The sequence below is a fragment of the Danio rerio genome, chromosome 8 (genome assembly GCF_052040795.2).
Source record: "Danio rerio strain M-AB ecotype USA chromosome 8, GRCz13ab, whole genome shotgun sequence".
Taxonomy (NCBI): Eukaryota; Metazoa; Chordata; class Actinopteri; order Cypriniformes; family Danionidae; genus Danio; species Danio rerio.
Window position 1 is genome coordinate 57,551,133 of NC_141028.1, and position 19,591 is coordinate 57,570,723.

At 33.2% G+C, this 19,591-nt stretch overlaps 2 protein-coding genes and 2 long non-coding RNA genes across 5 annotated transcripts in view; all 4 read right to left on the reverse strand.

The window, feature by feature from the left end:
* The window catches only part of antxr1a (ANTXR cell adhesion molecule 1a), an 87,531-nt gene extending 77,077 nt beyond the window's left edge, over window positions 1-10,454 (reverse strand). For both annotated transcript variants that reach the window (XM_087265462.1, XM_087265463.1), the window contains exon 1: window positions 10,044-10,454. In XM_087265462.1, coding sequence (XP_087121588.1) covers window positions 10,044-10,186 — 143 coding nt within the window. In that variant the 5' untranslated portion in view covers window positions 10,187-10,454. The remainder of the gene's footprint in view (window positions 1-10,043) is intronic.
* Window positions 1-19,591, reverse strand: part of LOC147842882 (uncharacterized) — a 797,275-nt gene that overhangs the window by 527,896 nt on the left and 249,788 nt on the right. The window lies entirely within an intron of this gene.
* si:ch73-132k15.2 lies at window positions 11,574-13,061 on the reverse strand. Its single transcript, XR_015498462.1, has 4 exons — window positions 13,034-13,061; window positions 12,839-12,917; window positions 12,549-12,666; window positions 11,574-11,762 (listed from the first exon to the last, which is right to left on the reverse strand). It is a non-coding gene; the product is annotated as a si:ch73-132k15.2 (long non-coding RNA).
* LOC147835828 (uncharacterized) lies at window positions 15,095-17,487 on the reverse strand. Its single transcript, XM_087265535.1, has 4 exons — window positions 17,462-17,487; window positions 17,273-17,351; window positions 17,019-17,136; window positions 15,095-15,238 (listed from the first exon to the last, which is right to left on the reverse strand). The coding sequence occupies exons 1-4, from the start codon at window positions 17,462-17,464 to the stop codon at window positions 15,112-15,114; spliced, it is 327 nt and encodes a 108-aa protein (XP_087121661.1). The 5' UTR covers window positions 17,465-17,487; the 3' UTR covers window positions 15,095-15,111.

The following is a 19,591-nucleotide window of genomic DNA, read 5'->3' on the forward strand; positions in this document are numbered from 1 at the left end:
TGAAAAAAGTTTTACAAGCCACCTTCATATAACGAAATTTAATGAAACGTTGTTATAGTCTTAATAAAAGCCGACTCCTGGGACATAAAAATTCCTGTAGCTGAAGACAAACTTCAAAAGCTCACAGCAGCTTTACCTCATTATAAGTTTAGAATGATTATTTTTCAACAAATTAATGTGAGATAATTAGGCAGAAGTATCTGGATTGTTTAGGCACTGCCTCTGTCCTCCTCCCAGCCTCCATAATGCCTGTCTTTCTCACTATTTTTCCATTGTTAGCAAGATCCAGGGCTCTAAAGCAGCCAAAGCCGACCGGGTTTGCAACATCTGGAGCTGATGGTGAAACAGTTTAACAAGAGGCAAATGGTATGTGTGTGTGCGAGTGTGTAAAAAAGAAGGATTTATTTATATAGCTATAACTCTTAATGAACTAGCCTTCTGCAGCTGCCCAAGATTGCCTATTCTATCGCTGAAATTGGACTGGATTGTCACATTATTCAGTTCCTCCTCAACCCAAAGGTTTAGATAATTCTTGGGAATAGATGAGAGCACAAAAAAAACGCCCCAAAAACTGCATCTCTCAGCTTTTATTTCAGCGGTAGAACAGTTCAGCAAGGACATCTTGATTTAGCTCGATTGTAAACAATAGCGGTTAGCGTAGCAACCATTAGGTAAATTGTGTTTATTCTGTTTACCCTTTCCTCAAGAATGGTTTGGATTTCGAAGCCATTACGTTTTTTAAAAGTTCATATTACTTCAGAATGAGTGCTTACTGTGCTCTGACATCATTTTATAGATGCTTTAAGTTTATGAGATCTTCCTAGAAAATTAAGCAAGAGCTAAAGTCGCTAAAAACTTAACAGTTGTAAATTATCCAGTCGTCATAAGGTAAAAATAATGATGAAAATGTAATTAGTTCAAATAGCTTAGAAGAAAATACTTGCTGAAATATAACACTGATACTAAACATACTTAAATACAGTTTACTGTATGTAGCCTAGAGGTGGTTTGAATAAATAATGACCCAACTGACTGTATCAATGGCAGCCTATTATTGGGTGATAATAATAACTAAATGTTAGGTTAAATGTATTCTTGGAGTCCATAGGCTGCATCCGAAACCGCCTACTACTCAGTAGGTACTGCATTTGAATTTAAACATACTATTCGGCCGTTAAAAAAGTACATTCTACACAGTATGAAAGTGTAAAGTATGAATTGAATTCAGACGTACTACATCCGCCATTTTGTCATGGTCATGTGACACACCTGTGTCAATTGGTAAAGTCTAAATCGGATATGCGGCTGGCCGGAAGTGCGATATGCACATTAATAAAGCTGCATTTTTTTATGACACTGTATAACAATAATGAATATTTTACAGTACTGTGAGGGTTGGGTTTAGGGTTGGGGTGGGGGTAGGCGTTAAAAAATACATTTTATTGGGTTATTTAATAGATAAAATAACTAATACTCGGTACAACAACTGTTTTTACATTACTGTTACGGTTGGGTTTAGGGTTGGGGGTAGACGTTAATAAAATACAACAAATGAAAAATGTAATAAATAGAAATAATTCTCGTTAACTTCCGGCCGCAAAAGTATCTGCTCTAGCAACAACCGTGTCAATTTCGTCGCTTTGCTCCCATTCATGAATTTGCTCGCAGGGCATCATGGAAAACCACAGCATGCATGGGATGCACACTTCACAATCTCGCCGGAAGTAGCTAGTCTTCCGTGTATGACAGTATGGAGTCTCCGTTGTTGCATTTTGCGCTTCAAATATATATATATATATATATATATATATATATATATATATATATATATATATATATACACACATATTTTGTAATAAATATTTTTATTAATAGGATGCTTTACAATTATATTTGTGCGCATAAACATTGTTTTAGACAATACTGAAGCCAAAAAAAATTACAATAATGGTCCAAAACTTAGTACACCCACATTTATATGTTAGGAAAAAAAAAAAACAAAAAAAAAAAAAAAAAATATATATATATATATATATATATATATATATATATATATATATATATATATATATATATATATATATATATATATATATATATATAATTAAGAGAAACCAATATTTATTCATTCAATTCATTTTCTTTTTGGCTTAGTTTCTTTATTAATCAGGGGTCGCCACAGCGGAATGAACCGCCAACTTATCCAGCATATGTTTTACACAGCAGATGCCCTTCTAGCCGCAACCCAACACTGGGAAACTCTCATACACCCTTGCATTCACACACATACACTACAGCCAATTTAGTTTATTCCAGTGGTTCTCAAACTTTTTTCATCAAGTACCTCCTCAGAAATAAATTGTCTCTCCAAGTACCACCAAAATGAGCAGTATTGAAATACAGTCACGTAGTAGGCCCAGTAAAGCAGCTACAACTCTGCACAGTTTAAAAAAAAACGTGGCAGATTACCTCAGAAATATAGGCTATATGTCATATATGGCGTATTATACATAATTTTTGGTAAATTTTGAAATGTGTGTAGCATGTATATGACATATTTCATTCCTCCGAGTACCATTAAAAGGAAGCTTGCGAACCAATAGTGGTACACGAACCACAGTTTGAGAACCACTGGTTTATTCACCTGTACCACATGTCTTTGGACTGTGGGGAAAACCAGAGCACCCAGAGGAAATCCACGCCAACACGGGGAGAACATGCAAACTCCACATAGAAATGCCAACTGACCCAGCAAACTCTCGAACCAGCGACCTTCTTGTTGTGAGGCGAACATGCTACCCACTGCGCCACATTGACACCGAGAAAATATTAAATAAAATAATGTATAAACCATTGATCATATAAACCATGAATTTAAAAACGATTTATCCTAAAGATAATGAAGATGTTATGTAACCAAACGCCTATTTAAATAAATATACTTAATAAATAAATCTGTTTTGTTCAAATGAACCAAAAAACATACCCCAATGAGAAATATATTCATTTTCAAAATGAGGGTGTACACATTTATGATGAGCACGGTATGTAGTTTGATGGTGACAGAATTATGTAACCTAACAACCAGAAGCAAAGTTTCCACACTAACTCCAGAGACAAAAACAGGCTTTCCTGGTCATCAGTGTTTTGAGTTATATTAGCTTCACAACACATGCGGCCTGTATTTTCCCAGCACTGTTTCTCAACTCTTCCCTCGTTGCGCTCTCTGCAAAATCATTTGAGCTGAATGAATGAAGGAGTGAATGTCCTTCGCAGAGAAGCCCGGGAGCCAAACCATCAAGCCCACAGCTATAAAGTAGAGCCGCAGAGAGTAGAACAATCAAACGCTTGACTTTCCCATAGCTCACATCCAAGTCATCAGACATCGCTGGTTGATTTGTTGATAAGCTAAGCCATGTTTAACACAGGCATTGTCCTCCTATGTTAGCTCAAGGCTTTGGCAAATTAATTCCAATCCATTGAAGATTTCAAATAGAGTGTTGCACTGTAGATACAATTGCTTTAAACTTTTAATTATAGCACTGTTTTTACATCTGTATCTTTATTTGTGTAACGCACTTTGAGAATTAAGTTTTAACCAGTTTTAACTCTGCTGCTATTTGGGGATTTCCGCCTGGATTTTGCCTATACCCAAATTTAAAAGCTTCTCATATCCACATGCAGAGGTGTAAATGCAAAAAAATTTGTATAATTTTAAAGAAAACCCTTTGAATTTTTATAAAACACTATTAAAAGTGTTTAAAATAACTGTATATGTTGTCTGTGTTATAATAAACACCTAAAAAAAAAAGAGGCGCTTTGTATTTTTAATTTTTATAAACTCAAATTTGAAAGTGTACCTTTTAGGTTGTGTGTGGTCTTGTTTGCTGTAATTAATTTTGGTGGTTTCTGCACACGTCTGTAATCATATTAAAAAATAAAAACGTCTCTACCATAATCTATGCAAAAGTTATTGTATTCCAACTGATGAGAGGTGCTATACAAGCCACAGGGACCAATCATTGTTTTCATATTTCACTATTCTTTTGTTTGATCAAACATGATTGACTGTGTTTAAACCACGTTAGACATATAAAGGATTACTTATGCACATCACCTCAAAAACAGAGGAGAAATGGCCCTGAAGCGCACAGCATAAGGTAAGAGATGACAGCTGTCTGAGCTGTCTGGGGCTGCTTATTGATCATAAATGTATTGTTTTCACTTCTGCGCCATGGAAACACAGCGATTCAACAGTTTGATATGTGAATATAACTCAGTAAAAAGTATGCTATAACCGTAAGAGCACCAGCAAGAGCTTTCATTTGAGCTATAACTTGTACATGTGTCATATGAAAAAATATGAAAATGAACCAATGTAAAATACCCAGCTCGGGTCTCCAAAATAACTTTGGTACAGTAGAATAAAAACCAAAGTGATGCATATGTGCATAAAATATAGATTCTACACTTTCAAACGAAACCACTTAAGGGGGTCTGGTGCAATGCTGGCCCTTTAAATCTTGAAGCGAAAGTCGATGACGTCACCGGGTGCGCGGAGTTTAACTTTAAAGGCACTCTAGGTAAATAAATAATAATAATTATTATTATTATTATTAATTATATCTGATGTAGCAAGTCCGTATTGTGATTTATTTTGGAAAGTATTATTTATGTGCACTGTAAAAAATATTTGTTAATTAGCACTTTTCTGTATTTTGTGACTGTATTTTTGTTTTTATTTTTCCCTGTTTAATTATGCTTTTGAGTTGCATTATGGGATATTGATCTTTCTTCTAGCATCTTTTAACCTTGAAAAGTATGAAAAAGAGACTTTTATTCACATTTTTTGTATATTTTAAAATGATATAATGTCAGGGTTGGTGTTTTATATTATGACACAAAGACCTTGTAATAAACCACCAGTACATTTTCTGTTATTTTACAGACTTCACAGCAGGCACACAATATCATATTGTGTATATTTACCACACAACAATACCAAGACGTTAATATTAGGTTAGATTTAGGTTGTTACATCAGGTGAACAAAATTTAATGTCTAGTCACCATGTAAGGAAAACATTATTTTGATGTTCAATAATGACGTCAAATGACGTTGATATTTGGTTGATTTTAGGTTGTGTTGGAAAGTGACCAAAATCCAATGTCAAGCCAACAGCGTAAACCAACGTCAGATTGACGCCAAATGCTGACATTTATTCATCAGGTATAGCAACAAAAACATCTGATAGATATCATAGTGGTAATGTCCACAAAACGTCAAGCTGTAACATCATTAGACGTTGATATTTGACATAAAATAAATAACACAGTCCTGTAATTTATTTTTGATTTGTTTTTGCTTTTTTACACCAAAGTTAGATGTCAATTTGACGTCAAGAAAGTCGATTAGATTGTTTGATTAGATTGTTTGATGTTTTTAGACATGTTGTTGATCTCTATTTGACATCAAGATGTTTGCTGGATAATTTAAATATCCTAAGAGTACAACACACACATTTCCCAAAACTAGGTCAAGATTATGTCATTTTTCTGAGTGATAATCATGTAATTGACAACAAAAGCATGTCAAAAATACTAAGTCAATTTTATGTCAATTTTGAAGTTTAATAACGACGTCGAATGATATTTGGCTAACTTTAGGTTGTGTTAAAAAGTGGCCAAAATGCAATGTCAAGCCAACATCTTAACCCAACGTCATATTGATGTCAAATACTGACATTTATTCATCAGGTATGGCCAACAAAACAGCTGATAGATGTCATTGTGCTAACGTCCACACAACATCAAGATGTAACATCATTAGACGTTGATATTTGGTTTATTTTAGGTTGGACATTGACTAAAGTTCTGGTTCTGACATCAACCCAATTTTCATTTCCAAACAAAATGCTATCTGAGATGTCCAAGTGATGTAAAGGGGAAATGAGTTGACATATAGCCCTATGTCACAGTAGGAATCTCTCCAAAAATAACATCACACTGCAGATGAACTGCCAAGCAACCCATGACGGATGATTTAAATGTATATGGAAACACACAGCTGTGTTTTTCGTCTTCTTAAAATACATTTGTTAAACATGAATATAACACTTGGGGGAATTCTGCCAAGTAGAGCCAAAAATGAGACGGGTAGAAACAAAACAGTTGGAAACTGTGACCCACATCAAGTCTTTTTACATAAGAGTTTTAAGTTTTAAGTTTGAGTTCAATTGTTTTGTTGGTATATTTTGTTCCAAGTGGAAGCTTAGATATCCAAATGCCATGAAAAAACACATGAAAAACATGTCAAAATGAATCAAGTTTAAATATTCCATATTCATGTCACATGTAAAAAAAATGTAGTCAATTTGATGTCAAAGTCTTAACGTCTATTTGACATCCACACATTGATGCTCTTTTGACCACCAAAATAACACAAAAGTATTATAATATAAACATTTTATTAATCTGAAAGCTTAAATTCTTATATTGGCGTCAAATAAATAACACAGTGCTTTTGATGTTATTTTTTTAGGCCAATTTTAGATGTCAATTTGACATCGAGGAATTAATTAACATCAAATCGATTCACATGTTTGATGTTTTTTGTGTCTATTTGTCATCAAGATGTCCTTTGGATAATTTATTAAACATTCTAAGAGTTTCCAAAACACATATTTTCCAAAAATGGGTCAAGCTTTGATCATTTCATGTCATTGCAGTTTTTAATGTCAAAGTCAATCTTACTTTGACCTGATAAAACCTTGACATTTATTTGACATCCACACATTGATGCTCTTTTGAACACCATAATAATGACAAAGATTATTTTAACATTAACGTTTTATTCATCTGAAAGCTTCATTTTAAAATTTACACTGAATTTTATATCTCTACAATGCATGTAAACTCTCTTGATGTCAAAATGACATTAAATTGACATCTAATATTGGCGTCAAATAAACAACACAGTCCTGAAATCGATTTTTGATGTCATTTTTTTTTTACGCCAATGTTAGGTGTCAATTTGACAAAGAAACAATTAACATCATATCTGTTAGCAGGTTTGATATTTTTGATCTCTATTTGACATCAAGATGTCTGCTGAATAATTTCCTAAACATCCTAAGAGTTTAAAACAGACACATTTCCCAAAATTAGTTCAAGATTAGGTCATTTTTTGAGTGAAGTTCAAGTCACTGACATCAAAACCATGTCAAAAATGCAAAGTCAGTTTATTTTAAAACCTTGACGTCTATTTGACATCCACACATTGATGTAAACTACCTTGATGTCAAAACGACATCAAATTGACATCTATTATTGGCGTCGAATAAATAACACAGTCCTCCAATTGATTTTTGATGTGTTGTTGGATTAGCTTGTTAGGTGTTTTTGGACATGTCTTTGATGTCTATTTGACATCAAGATGTCTGCTGGATAATAATGTTAAGAGCTAACACATTTCCTAAAATTAGGTCAAATTATTATATATATTAGGTCATTTTTTTGAGTGAGGTTTATGTCATTGACATCAAAAATGCAAAAGTCGAATTGATGTCAAAAACTTGATGTCTATTTGACATCTACACATTGATGTTCATTTGAACACCAAAATAATGACACAATGTTTTAATATAAAGGTTTTATTCATCTGAAAGCTTCATTTTCAAATTTACACTGAATTTTATATCTCTACAATGCATGTAAACTACCTTGATGTCAAAATGACATTAAATTGACATCTAATATTGGCGTCAAATAAACAATCCTGAAATCGATTTTTTGATGTCATTTTCTTGACGCCAATGTTAGATGTCAATTTGTCATCAAGGATCAAGTAACATCATATCTGTTAGCAGGTTTGATGTTTTTAGACATGTATTTGACCTCTATTTGACCATGATATCTGCTGAATAATTTCCTTAACATCCTAAGAGTTTCCAACAGACACATTTCCCAAAATTAGTTCAAGATAATGTCATTTTTTTGAGTGATGTTCATGTCACTAACATCAAAACCATTTCAAAAATGCAAAGTCAGTTTATGTTAAAACCTTGACGTCTATTTGACATCCACACTTTGATGCTCTTTTGACCACCAACATAACGACACAAAAGTATTATAATATAAACATTTCATTCATCTGAAAGCTTCAATTCCATATTTACACTGGATTTTGTGTCCTTACGATGCATGTAAACTACCTTGATGTCAAAACGACATCAAATTGACATCTATTATTGGTGTTGAATAAATAACACAGTCCACTAATCGATTTTTGAGGTGTTATTTTTTGGACACCAATGTTAGATGTCAATTGGCATCAAGAAAATCAGTTAGCTTGTTTGATGTTTTTTGACATGTCTAATTGACATCAAGATGTCTGCTGGATAATTTCTTAAACACCCTAAGAGTTCACACATTTCCCAAAATTTGTTCAAAATTAGGTAAAAAAATTGTGATATTCATGCAATTGACATTCAAAGTCGATTTGATGTCAAAATCTTGATGTCTATTTAACATCCACACTGATGCATTACTGACCACCAAAATAGTGACACAAAAACTATTATAATATAAACGTTTTATTCAATTGAAAGCTTCAATTGCAAATTTACACTGGATTTTGTATCTCTCTACGTAGCACGTAAACTAACCTAATGTCAAAACATCAAATTGACATCTATTATTGGTGTCAAATAAATAACACATCAAAAATTTATTGCAGGACAGACCTGTAATTGATTTTTTTTTATGCGTTTTTTTTTTTTTTTTGACGCCGATGTTAGATGATGTAATTGACTTCCTTGATGTCAAATTGACATTAATTTTTTACTTGTTTTGATGTCTATTTGACATCAAGATTTCTGCCAGATAGTTTCTTAAACATCTAAATCATGCGTTCCAAACTTAGGTCAAGATAGATAGTGAGATCCCAAGCAAATTATCAAAAAAAAAAAATGCAGTCAAAAATGCATTACTTTTCTATTAAACTGCATATGTGGATCTAATATGGCATGTAGCTTAGCCAGCTGTTTAATGTATCATTCCCTTGCAAGCCTTTGGCTCAGAGCTGCATATTTGGAAAGTGTCCTCAAGGGGCACCACTCGCATGTGTCCGCAGTGACCCCAAACATCCCATTTTCCCACCTCGCGCTTTATTGTTAGATGACACTAATCTCAGATGAAAACAGTTGATTTGTAAACCTCTAAAATCAACAAAATGTCATATTTTGAAAGAAAGATAGCATCAGCACACATTAAAAACAAGTATAAAGCTATAGACAATGAAAATGAATCATATATGTGACTTTAAGACATCTGTAAGAGCTTGAGGACTTAAAAATGATGAAGAAAAGTGAAGTTAATTCTTCAGACAAAGATTACATTTAGGATTGTTGTGTCTAATTTAATTAGTAGAAGTCATTTTAAATGTTTAAATTATTCTACAGAATTCTTTCTCCACCTTTTTTACCCATAATTTATTTGCAATATCAAATTTACAAAGCCCATATGACTTTTCCAATTGTTTGCATGTATATTAAAGGGATAGTTCACCTAAACTTCACTATTTACTCAACCTTGAGTGGTTTAAAACCTTTATGAGCTTCTTCTGTAGAACACAAAAGAAGAATTTAAAACTTGTAGGAAACCTGCAGCCATTGATTTCTATTGTAGAAAAAAAAAACATGGAAGTCAATGGTTACAGGTTTCCAACATTCTTCAAAATATCTTCTTTTGTGTTCAACAGAAGCAAGAAGCTCATAAAGGTTTTAAAGCATAGATTTTAATAATGTTTTTTGTAGTTTGACATAACTATAATGTTGAAAGTTCATTTTGGTCCCCTATTTAAGAAGCTTCAAACTAAATATATTGCATTTAATTTATAAAATTCATAATACATGCATGTTTATTTTTTGTCTTGGGCTACTCATTCATAATGAATCTTGTGGTGTATAGTTGCTATCAAGGCATTCATGTACTTCTAAGGATGCACTAGTAAGGAGACTTGTGATAAATCACATGATGACTTACTTGTCGAGTACAAAGTAAAGGTCAAAGCCCCCGTAGCAAGAGGACGCCGCTGTCCCTTTTTCCGGCGTGAGTCCTGTATTTCCACTTGCAGTGTCCGCCAATTTGACGCAGAGCAAAACTGCTATCCTCCAAAGTCTGCACATGTTGTGAAGAGCTGATTGACTCAAGCAAAAATTAAATAATTAAAATCTACTATAAGAAAAAGTGACCATCAGAAAAAATTAAATAGGATTCCACAGGATGCTTCTTAATCCATAATCCGTCTTGTGGAGAACTTGTGCGGAAAAGGCATACTTAAAGTTTTGGGTTATTAGAAGTTTCTAGATTCTACATGTAAATGTGCACATGCATCCAGAAGTCTGACACACTTCTGCTCACTGCCGCTGGATTGATGGAGTTGAGGGAGGGTGTGTGTGTGTGTGTGTGTGTGTGTGTTTATGTAGCAGAATGTGTGTTTGAGCGTCTATGCCAGAGAGTGCAAAATCATTCTCTCCCTCTCTCAGCCCCTTGACTCCAAAACAACTTTCCATCCTCTTTTTAACAGCAATGAAGAAACCAAAGGAATGATAAGGATGACTGTTTTGCCATCTAGTGGCGTAAATATATATACAGTTGAAGTCAAAATTATTAGCCTGTTATTCTGTGATTAAAATTTTTTTATTTTTCAAATATCTCCTAAGGATCTTCTTTTAATTTCTGAGCTCATGTTTTGATCCTTAATTGGTCTCATGCAATGATTTAATTTCACAGGTCAGAGTTCACCAAGCTTGTACTTTCCAATGCAGCAAACTGCAAAACTTGTAGCACTAGCTTCCATTTCCAGTCTGACACATTTCACATGCGTATGAACTGAAGTCTATGGGGAGAAAAGTGCAGTGTGACCGCAGCTTAAGAGCTCTTTTATTGCAAATAACTACACTGAGCTTTTGAAACTGCATTCTTACTAGTAATTTAGAGTGCTTTCTAATCTGGATTGACACTAGTTAGAAAGCAATAGAAAGCTCTCATAGGCTAACAATACCTACAACTGTGGGCTGTTTAAATGCAAGGCACAAGCATTAGCTGCGATGCTATTGTGCTATGCTTGCAAATTTGAATTAGAGCTAGTAAATGGTTATATTTTACAGACTTTAAAAAAAAATATATATATATATTTAAAAAAAAAAAAAACACACACGTGTATGTGTGTGTGTATATATATATATGTATGTATGTATGTATATATATATATATATATATATATGTATATATATATATATATAGTGTGTGTGTGTGTGTATATATATATATATATATATATATATATATATATATATATATATATATATATATAAACATTAGAGGCATAGCAAAACAGGATCCAAGAGCGACAACCAACCAGACAAAAGCATCACAGCTATTTTGTACTACTCAAAGTAATGGGCTTTGGAAAAAAGCAATTTACCAGCTCTTAAATCTCATCAAAATACTTGGCCACCATTCAAGTCAATTAATCCATGTGTGCAACTGTAAAGTAAAACTCAAAGCATAAACAATGCGTAATGACTTTAATCTTGCAAAATCAAGTACAGAAAGAACATGTTCTCAGTCGTTCATTTTGCAACAACACTATAGGCACAGTCGAAGCTGGGTTCATTCGGCTTGTACACATTAAATGTGCATGAGCTGTAATCATAATCCACAATGCAGCCTTCAGTTTGGTTTATCACTGTAGCCATCCTGCAAAAAACAACATTACTTTAGGTGACAAACACTTGACATAACTACAAGTCTATAAATAAAAAAGCAGTCCACTGTTATCCAATGTAGAAATAAAACACAACCATAAACAATGATTTTAGACACTAAATTGATAATAAATAGGCTTAAATTGATGTCAAACAACTTCTGATCCTCTTAAGTAGGATTAAGCATCTTTGTCAGTTCAAAATCATTTAGAGCATTGGTTTCAGACTTGATTCATGGAAGGCCGCAGCTCTGCAAAACAAACAAACACAGCTGATCCAAGATGTTCAAGACTACAAGAGGATATTAAGCAGGTGTGTTGGAGGTCCTTAGAGCTTAATCTGCAGAGCTGTGGCCCTCAAGGAATTAAGAGTTCGAGACCCCTGATTTAGATGGTTTTAAAGCAGGGGTGTCCAAACTCTGTCCTGCTGAGTTTAGCTTCAACACACCTGCCAGGAAGTTTCTAGTACATCTAGTAAGCTTGATTAGCTGACTCCGGTGTGTTTGATTAGGGTTGGATCATACCCACTGACTTCCATAGTATTTTCCTCCCACTAAGAGCATTAATGGCTACCGGTTTCCAACTTTCTTAAAAACAATAGGTGTTCAACTGAACAGAAACTCAAAACTTTGTAACACTAAAAAAGTAAAATGACTTTAAGTGAAAAATCCTTTTAAAACTTGTTTGCACATTTTATGTTAAGCACACTGTTCACCAAGGAAAAACGCATTTCATAAGACTGCTCCAAATTTCAGAACAAAAATGTTAAAATTTCTTACGTTTCACAGCATGCCATCCCAGCGTCAGAGCAATAACATTCGATGCATTTGTCGCTTTTCCAACTGGTTTCAAATTGATGAGTGGAATTATCTGCGCTATCTGTACAGTTAGTAGCTCCTATTTAAATAAAGTCTGAGTGAACATGCATAAAAACAAAGCAAAATGTTGACCAATGCAGTACTGAATCAATTTAACGAAGAATTTGTTTGGCTTAAAAAAAATTAAAATAAAAATAAATAAAAGTTTGACTGTGATCGTGTGTGTGTGTGTGTGTGTGTAAGTTATTTACCTGGTTGTAGAGGTTCGAAAAAACAGGAATTACTTAGAAAGACAAAGGTGGAAATTATGAGAACCAAAGTCAAAGACTCCTGTAACAACAAGTGAAAACAACATCACAAACAAACAAACCATAAAGAACGAATAACAGTAGGCTATATGATGTTTTTTTTAAGTCTACATTGATCACTCAAAATATTAAACTCACCATATTTGGAATATCAGCAAAAACAAGTGTGACATGTCGCAGTTTGACAGCATTTAAACCAGCGATGCTAACTCACTTCCTGCAGTTTAGCTTTAACCATAATTAAACACACCTGATCATACTCATAATTGACTAATCAATGACAAACGAGAGATGGTTTGTCTTAAAAAAAAACTGTTATTTCTTTATATTTAACATGAACAAACTGGGGTCTGTTCTTCGTACGTGGATTACCCAGTTAGCTGGATTTGATTATTGACTATTTGACAATCCAGGATCGTTTCGTTCTTTAAAACTCATGCGACAGTTGTTGTCATAGCAACAGTTCTGGTAGCTCAAACCTGCTCGGGAGCAGGCTCATTTCATATAAACAGGATTAGATTGAGTAATTTAAAGCAAAGATAATACTGAAAGTATTTACTGAATACTGATATTTTCTCACAGTAGTGGTTATATACAATTGGGAAAATAGTAAATATATATTTTTTAACTATATAAAGTAATAAAAAATATATATAGGCTATTAATAAAACTCATGCAATGTGCACTTTGAAATAAAAGTACAAAGACTGCCACCTGGTGATTTAAAGAGAAATTTTATTGATATAAACTTTTTAGATACAAACACATACAATCGCTTTGGTACAATTTGTGTATAATAATAGACATGCACAATATGCTTTTATTTTAACACTTTTTTTAAGGAATAATACATTTATGCAATCATGAACATTAGTTTGATGGCTAATATGACGGGGATTTGATGCTTAATACTTGCAGATGCATATACAAATATCAAAATGCATTTGTGATGCAAAATTAATTTAAACATCCAGTTATTCTTTACACCGATTAAGTGTGTCGGGATTGTCTTCTAAGGCGCAAGTTATTTATTAAATATTTAAAGAAAACATCTTCACAAAGAATTTACAAAGCTTCTCCTAGCGAAATTTTCCCCATAGTGCAAACACATGTGCTATAGGTAAATTAAATAAAGTAAATTTATTTAACTTTATTTAAAAGGCTGTATTGTGTGTGTGTAAATGACTGTGTATGGAGGTTTGCCAATACTGGGTTGCAGCTGGAAGGGCATCCTCTGTGTAAACCATATGCTGGCTAAGTTAGTGGTTCATTCCGCTGTGGCAACCCCTTATAAGTAAAGGGACTAAATTGAAGGAAAATTTAAAATGTTCCCCTTTACAATTCAAGTTTTCATTATAAAACAACACACCAAATAAATAAATTTCTATCTTTTTTTTCTTATACCGCAGTCACACTAGAGTTTGTGTGTGCAAAACTGTTGTACGGCGCAGAATGAAACAAGATGATTAGAGGTTGAAAAAAAAAAAAAAAAGGGGAGGCGATTGGTCAATATTTTAAATTTCTGTCCAGAGAGGTCACGTGTTGATCTTCGATTGATTTCATGCGATTTCACAGGTCAGAGATATAATAAAGGATTAAATTTAGAGTATGATTACTCATCTATAAAATCACTAAATGACCTAGGACCTCAATACATTACAGATATGCTCACTGAATATAAGCCTAACAGAACACTCAGAGCATTAGGATCAAGTAAATTAGAAAATTCACCCAACCCCTACACCCAACAGTTACAGTTAAAACAGATTTCCCACCTTCAGTCAAGTGAAAACAGCCTTCTGAGCCTAACCGTAGGTGCAGAAGGCCCCTACTGGCCCATAAATATCAGCAGATAACACCCATTTAAGAGTTAAAAAAAAAAAAAAAAAAAAAACCATTCAAAGTGGGTGATCATGATATAAATGAAAATAATAATAGACTTGAGTAAAACAGAGACTAAGAGCTACAAACAACCAGACAGTAGTGTTTTAGCAAATTTTACTTTTCAAAAAGTAATAGTTTTTTGCTTTTTTTTTTTTAATTCTCACCAATTCTTGCTCCTATATGAAAATGACTGCCCACCACTCAAGTCAACTAACCAGTGCATGTGATGGTAAAGTCAAGTTTTCAAAACATAAAGATTAGAATGCGTAATGAGATTTTAATTTTGCAAAACAAAGTACAACAAGAACAAACGTGTTAGCAATCGTTGAGAATCATTTTAATATAGCACTGAATTCACAATTGAAGCTGGAGTCATCTGGATGAAACACTTTAAACGTGCATGTGGTGTAATTATACGTCACAATACAGACTTCGGTATGGTTTGTCACTGTACCCATCCTACAACAACAAAAACAACATGACTTCATGAAAAAAACAAGTCTGTTATCACTGATAAAACAAGCAGTTCAGTGTGACCCACTGTAGAGGTGGGAGATATGGAAAAAATACAATAAAGATTTTATTTTTATTACTTTTAATAATAATAATAATTATTATTATTATTATTATTATTATTATTATTATTATTATTATTATTATAATAAAAATTAAATAAAAATTTGACTCCCTTTCAGTATAACACTCAAGTGGTCTTAATACATCTTCTAGTGATTTTATTTGGGCAGATTTAAATAGTAATACACTTAAGTGGCCTTAAATAAATGGTCTAGTACAGGGTTTTTCAAAGTCTAAGACAGTGGGCCTCCCTAATCCATTGGCACCCCCCTCAGAAACCGATCCATTGTATTAGCAGCATGATTAGCAGGCATATACCTGTATTGGCGGGCTTGCCAAACAGAAGCGAAATTCACAGCTATGGCCTTCTGGGTAAAAAAGGTTTTCTTATTTGACGTATTATTTTTTTTTTTACGTTTGTTTAATTAAAACGTTTAAAAAAAAAAAACATAATAAATTAAATAATTGTTAAATAACTGACATGCTCTGGCGCCCCCTGGGGAGGCACGCCTTACACTTTGAAAACCCCTGGTCTAGTAAATATAATGCACTTAAGTGGTCTTAAATATGTGGTCTAGTAAATATAATACACTTAAGCGGTCTTAATATAAATCTAGTAATTTTGACTTGTTTTAAATAGTAATATACTTTAGTGGTCTTAAATGTGTGGTCTAGTAAACTTAATACACTTAAGTGGTCCTAATATACCTTCTAGTAATTTTATTAGACTAATTTTAAATGGTAATACACTTAAGTGGCCTTTAATAAATGGTCTAGTAAATATAATGCACTTAAGTGGTTTTAAATATGTGGTCAAGTAAATATAATACACTTAAATGGTCTTAATATAAATCTAGTAATTTTGACTTGTTTTAAATAGTAATATACTTTAGTGGTCTTAAATGTGTGGTCTAGTAAATTTAATACACTTAAATGGTCCTAATATATCTTCTAGTAATTTTATTTGACTAATTTTAAATGGTAATACACTTAAGTGGCCTTTAATAAATGGTCTAGTTAATATAATGCACTTAAGTGGTTTTAAATATGTGGTCTAGTAAATATAATACACTTAAGTGGTCTTAAATATGTGGTCTAGTAAATATAATACACTTAAGTGGTCTTAATATAAATTTAGTAATTTTGATTTGTTTTAAATAGTAATATACTTTAGTGGTCTTAAATGTGTGGTCTAGTAAACTTAATACACTTAAGTGGTCCTAATATATCTTCTAGTAATTTTATTTGACTAATTATAAATAGCAATACATTCAGGTGGTCTTAAATAAGTGGTCTACTAAATAAAATGCACTTAAGTTGTCCAAATATATCTTCTAGTAATTTTATGACTAGTTTTAAAAAAAATACACTTAAGTTGCTTTTAAAAAGTGGTCTAGTAAATAGAATACACTTAAGTGGTCTTTATATACACAGCTTCTAGTAATTTTATGGCTAGATTTAAATAGTAATATACTTAAGTGGTCTTAAATAAGTGGTCTAGTAAATATAATACACTTAAGTGTTCTTAAAATATATTCTAGTAATTTTAGTAACAGTCTCCAACATTTAGATTTTTGAGTGAACATACACATGTAAAAAACATACACATTTACGGACTGATTTTAAAGACTTCTCTCCAAATTAGACAATAAATTTCTTTTACGTTTCACAGCATGACATCTCAGTGGCAGAGCAATCACATCTGATGCATTTGGTGTTTGTCCAACTGCTTCCAATTGGATGACAGGAATTATCGGTGCGATCCGTACAGTTTGTTGCTCCTGTTTAAGTAAATGAGTAAGCAAGCATACATCCATAGGAAACTCAATGCAGCAAAATGTGGACTAATACTGTACTGAATAAATTTAACTAAGCATTTGTTTGGCTATAGATGCGTGTTCGGCTGTGAGTATTTACCTGGTTCTAAAAGTTCAATAAAACAGGATTCACTCAGAGACATTATGACGCAAACTATTAAGACGAAAGTCAATGACGCCTGTAAAAAGAAAGAAAAAAAAAAAGGTAAAAACATTACAAACAAATCAATCATTAAGAATACACTCAATTTTTTATGTCTACATTGATCAATCATATTATTGAACTCACCATTTTTGGACTTTCAAAATCACAATTCTGATGAGGTGCGGTTTTACCACATTTAAACCTGAACTCAGTTCCTGCAGTTTAGCTTAGACCATAACTAAACACACCTGATCATACTCATCACACTAATTGACCAGTTAATGACAAACAAGAGATGGTTTGTCTAAAAACAACCTGTTATTTCTTTATTTTTAACATGAACAAACAGAGCTAGATAGGTTAGGGAAAATCTAGCACACATTTATAATGGTTTAAGCGTGGAAATGTTGTTGGTATTTGAAACAATCATTTGTTCAGGTAAAAGTATCTTATGCCAGTGCGCATGCACAGTACCGATCAAAAAAGTTGCCAGCCGTGTTAATGTGGAAGATGGAAATAATTCTAAATGATGTGGACAAGGAGAGTTTTTAGTTGTAAATTCATCCAGATTAATGTAGATGTAGCCAGGGCCCGGTTTTTCAAAAGTAATCCACTAGGATTTTGGATAAGGGATTGGATCAAATCTTGAAAAGGGGTTTTTCAAAAGAAAAAACGGATTACGTAATCGGATTAGATCACGTAATCCAATCTTGGTTTTGATCCGGATCAAACCTTTAGTTTGGGTTTTTTAGACCTTTTTTGTAGGATCTGGATTACTTTGATCCAAAAAACCTGGATTAAACTGATCCCATCAGAAGGGTGGATTTAGCGTGGATTTCATGTCCAAAATGTAATGAAGACTTAAAAAATGTATTAAATAATACTATTTTTGGATCATGCAGTATCTTACGAGATATACTATTTATTCATAAGGTTTTAATTTTATTCGTTCATCTGTCAGGCTGTAGTGAGTATAGGCTTTAATGTATTTAGCCTTTCAGTATAGGCCTACAGCAAAGTAGAGTTTGGCCTCATAAAATAATCCCCCAAACAGCTGTCAAAACTGACCAAAAACAATCAATTTTATTCAGTCACTAATTGGTATATATATTCATCACAATGGAAAATATTTTTCTTTTTAGAACATTTATTAGTGATGCATGCAATGATTACAGAAAAACAACAACAACAAAAAATCGCAAAGAATGGCGATCACTGATTTTTGAAATCACTTTCAACAATTGCAAAAAGAGACTGAAAGGGCAGAAGCACAGCTTCGTCTGGCAGAGAAACAACTGACTCTAACCAAACTGCAGCAAACCAAGGCCAATGACTTGAGATTCGCCTCCTAAAGGCTACGCTCAGACAAGCTGCTCTCTCCACATCATATGAGGAAGTCTGAAATTATTGTGGAGTTTTTGACATTAAGTCTTTTTTTATTTACATCTATATTTGAAACTTATTATAAATATGCTCAATGTACAGTGTTATAGGTGTCAGATGAGTGGACTGCTGAGAGGGGATGAGGTGGGTTTTTCTTGTTTTTATTATTTATTATTATTATTATTTTAACAATTATTAAATGTTTTTTAGTTTTCATTTCAAATAAAAATAAAGTTATATTGGCCCCACGCTGGCTATTCTACTTGTCGCTCTTTACATATCTATAGTTCTACATTGTGATGTCCTATGCTGTTTGAGCACTGGTTATGCAGATTTAGTGATCCTGAAAAGTTCCTATCCGGATCAGATTGATCCAATCCGATGTTGCTTTGAAAAACTGGCACAAAAAGTAAGCTGGATTACGTGATCACGGATTGCAAAAACAGGATTACTAAATCTGGATCAATTTTATCCGGATTAAACCTTTTGAAAAACCGGGCCCTGGAGTGTTCATCAGATGGATACTCTTCTATCCCAGAAGACTTAGAGTTGACTTAGGCTGTAGAGCAGGGGTGTCAAACTCAATTCCTAGAGGGCCGAAGCCCTGCACAGCTTAGTGCCAACCCTGCTCCACCACACCTACCTGTAGGTTTCAAACAAGCCTGAAGGACTCAATTAATTTGATCAGGTGTATTTAATTAGGGTTGAAACTAAACTGTTGAGAGCTGTGGCCCTTTTGGAACCGAGTTTGACACCTGTACTGTAGAGTATCTACTCTTTTAGTGCTTGTTATACTTATTAAAACTGAATACCATTAAGTATGCGTTCACCTACCATGATACTACCACATAATCTTTTCTCTAATTGTGTTGTACAGTGCATCTGGAAAGT

What these genes read in the sequence shown, in the direction of transcription:
- LOC147835828 (XM_087265535.1), bottom strand. An exon ending in TATTGAACTTTTAGAACCAG is followed by an intron (nt 17,137 to 17,272) that starts GTAAATACTCAC and finishes TTACTTAAACAG; the next exon opens with GAGCAACAAACTGTACGGAT. An exon ending in GAGATGTCATGCTGTGAAAC is followed by an intron (nt 15,239 to 17,018) that starts GTAAAAGAAATT and finishes TTGTTGTTGTAG; the next exon opens with GATGGGTACAGTGACAAACC.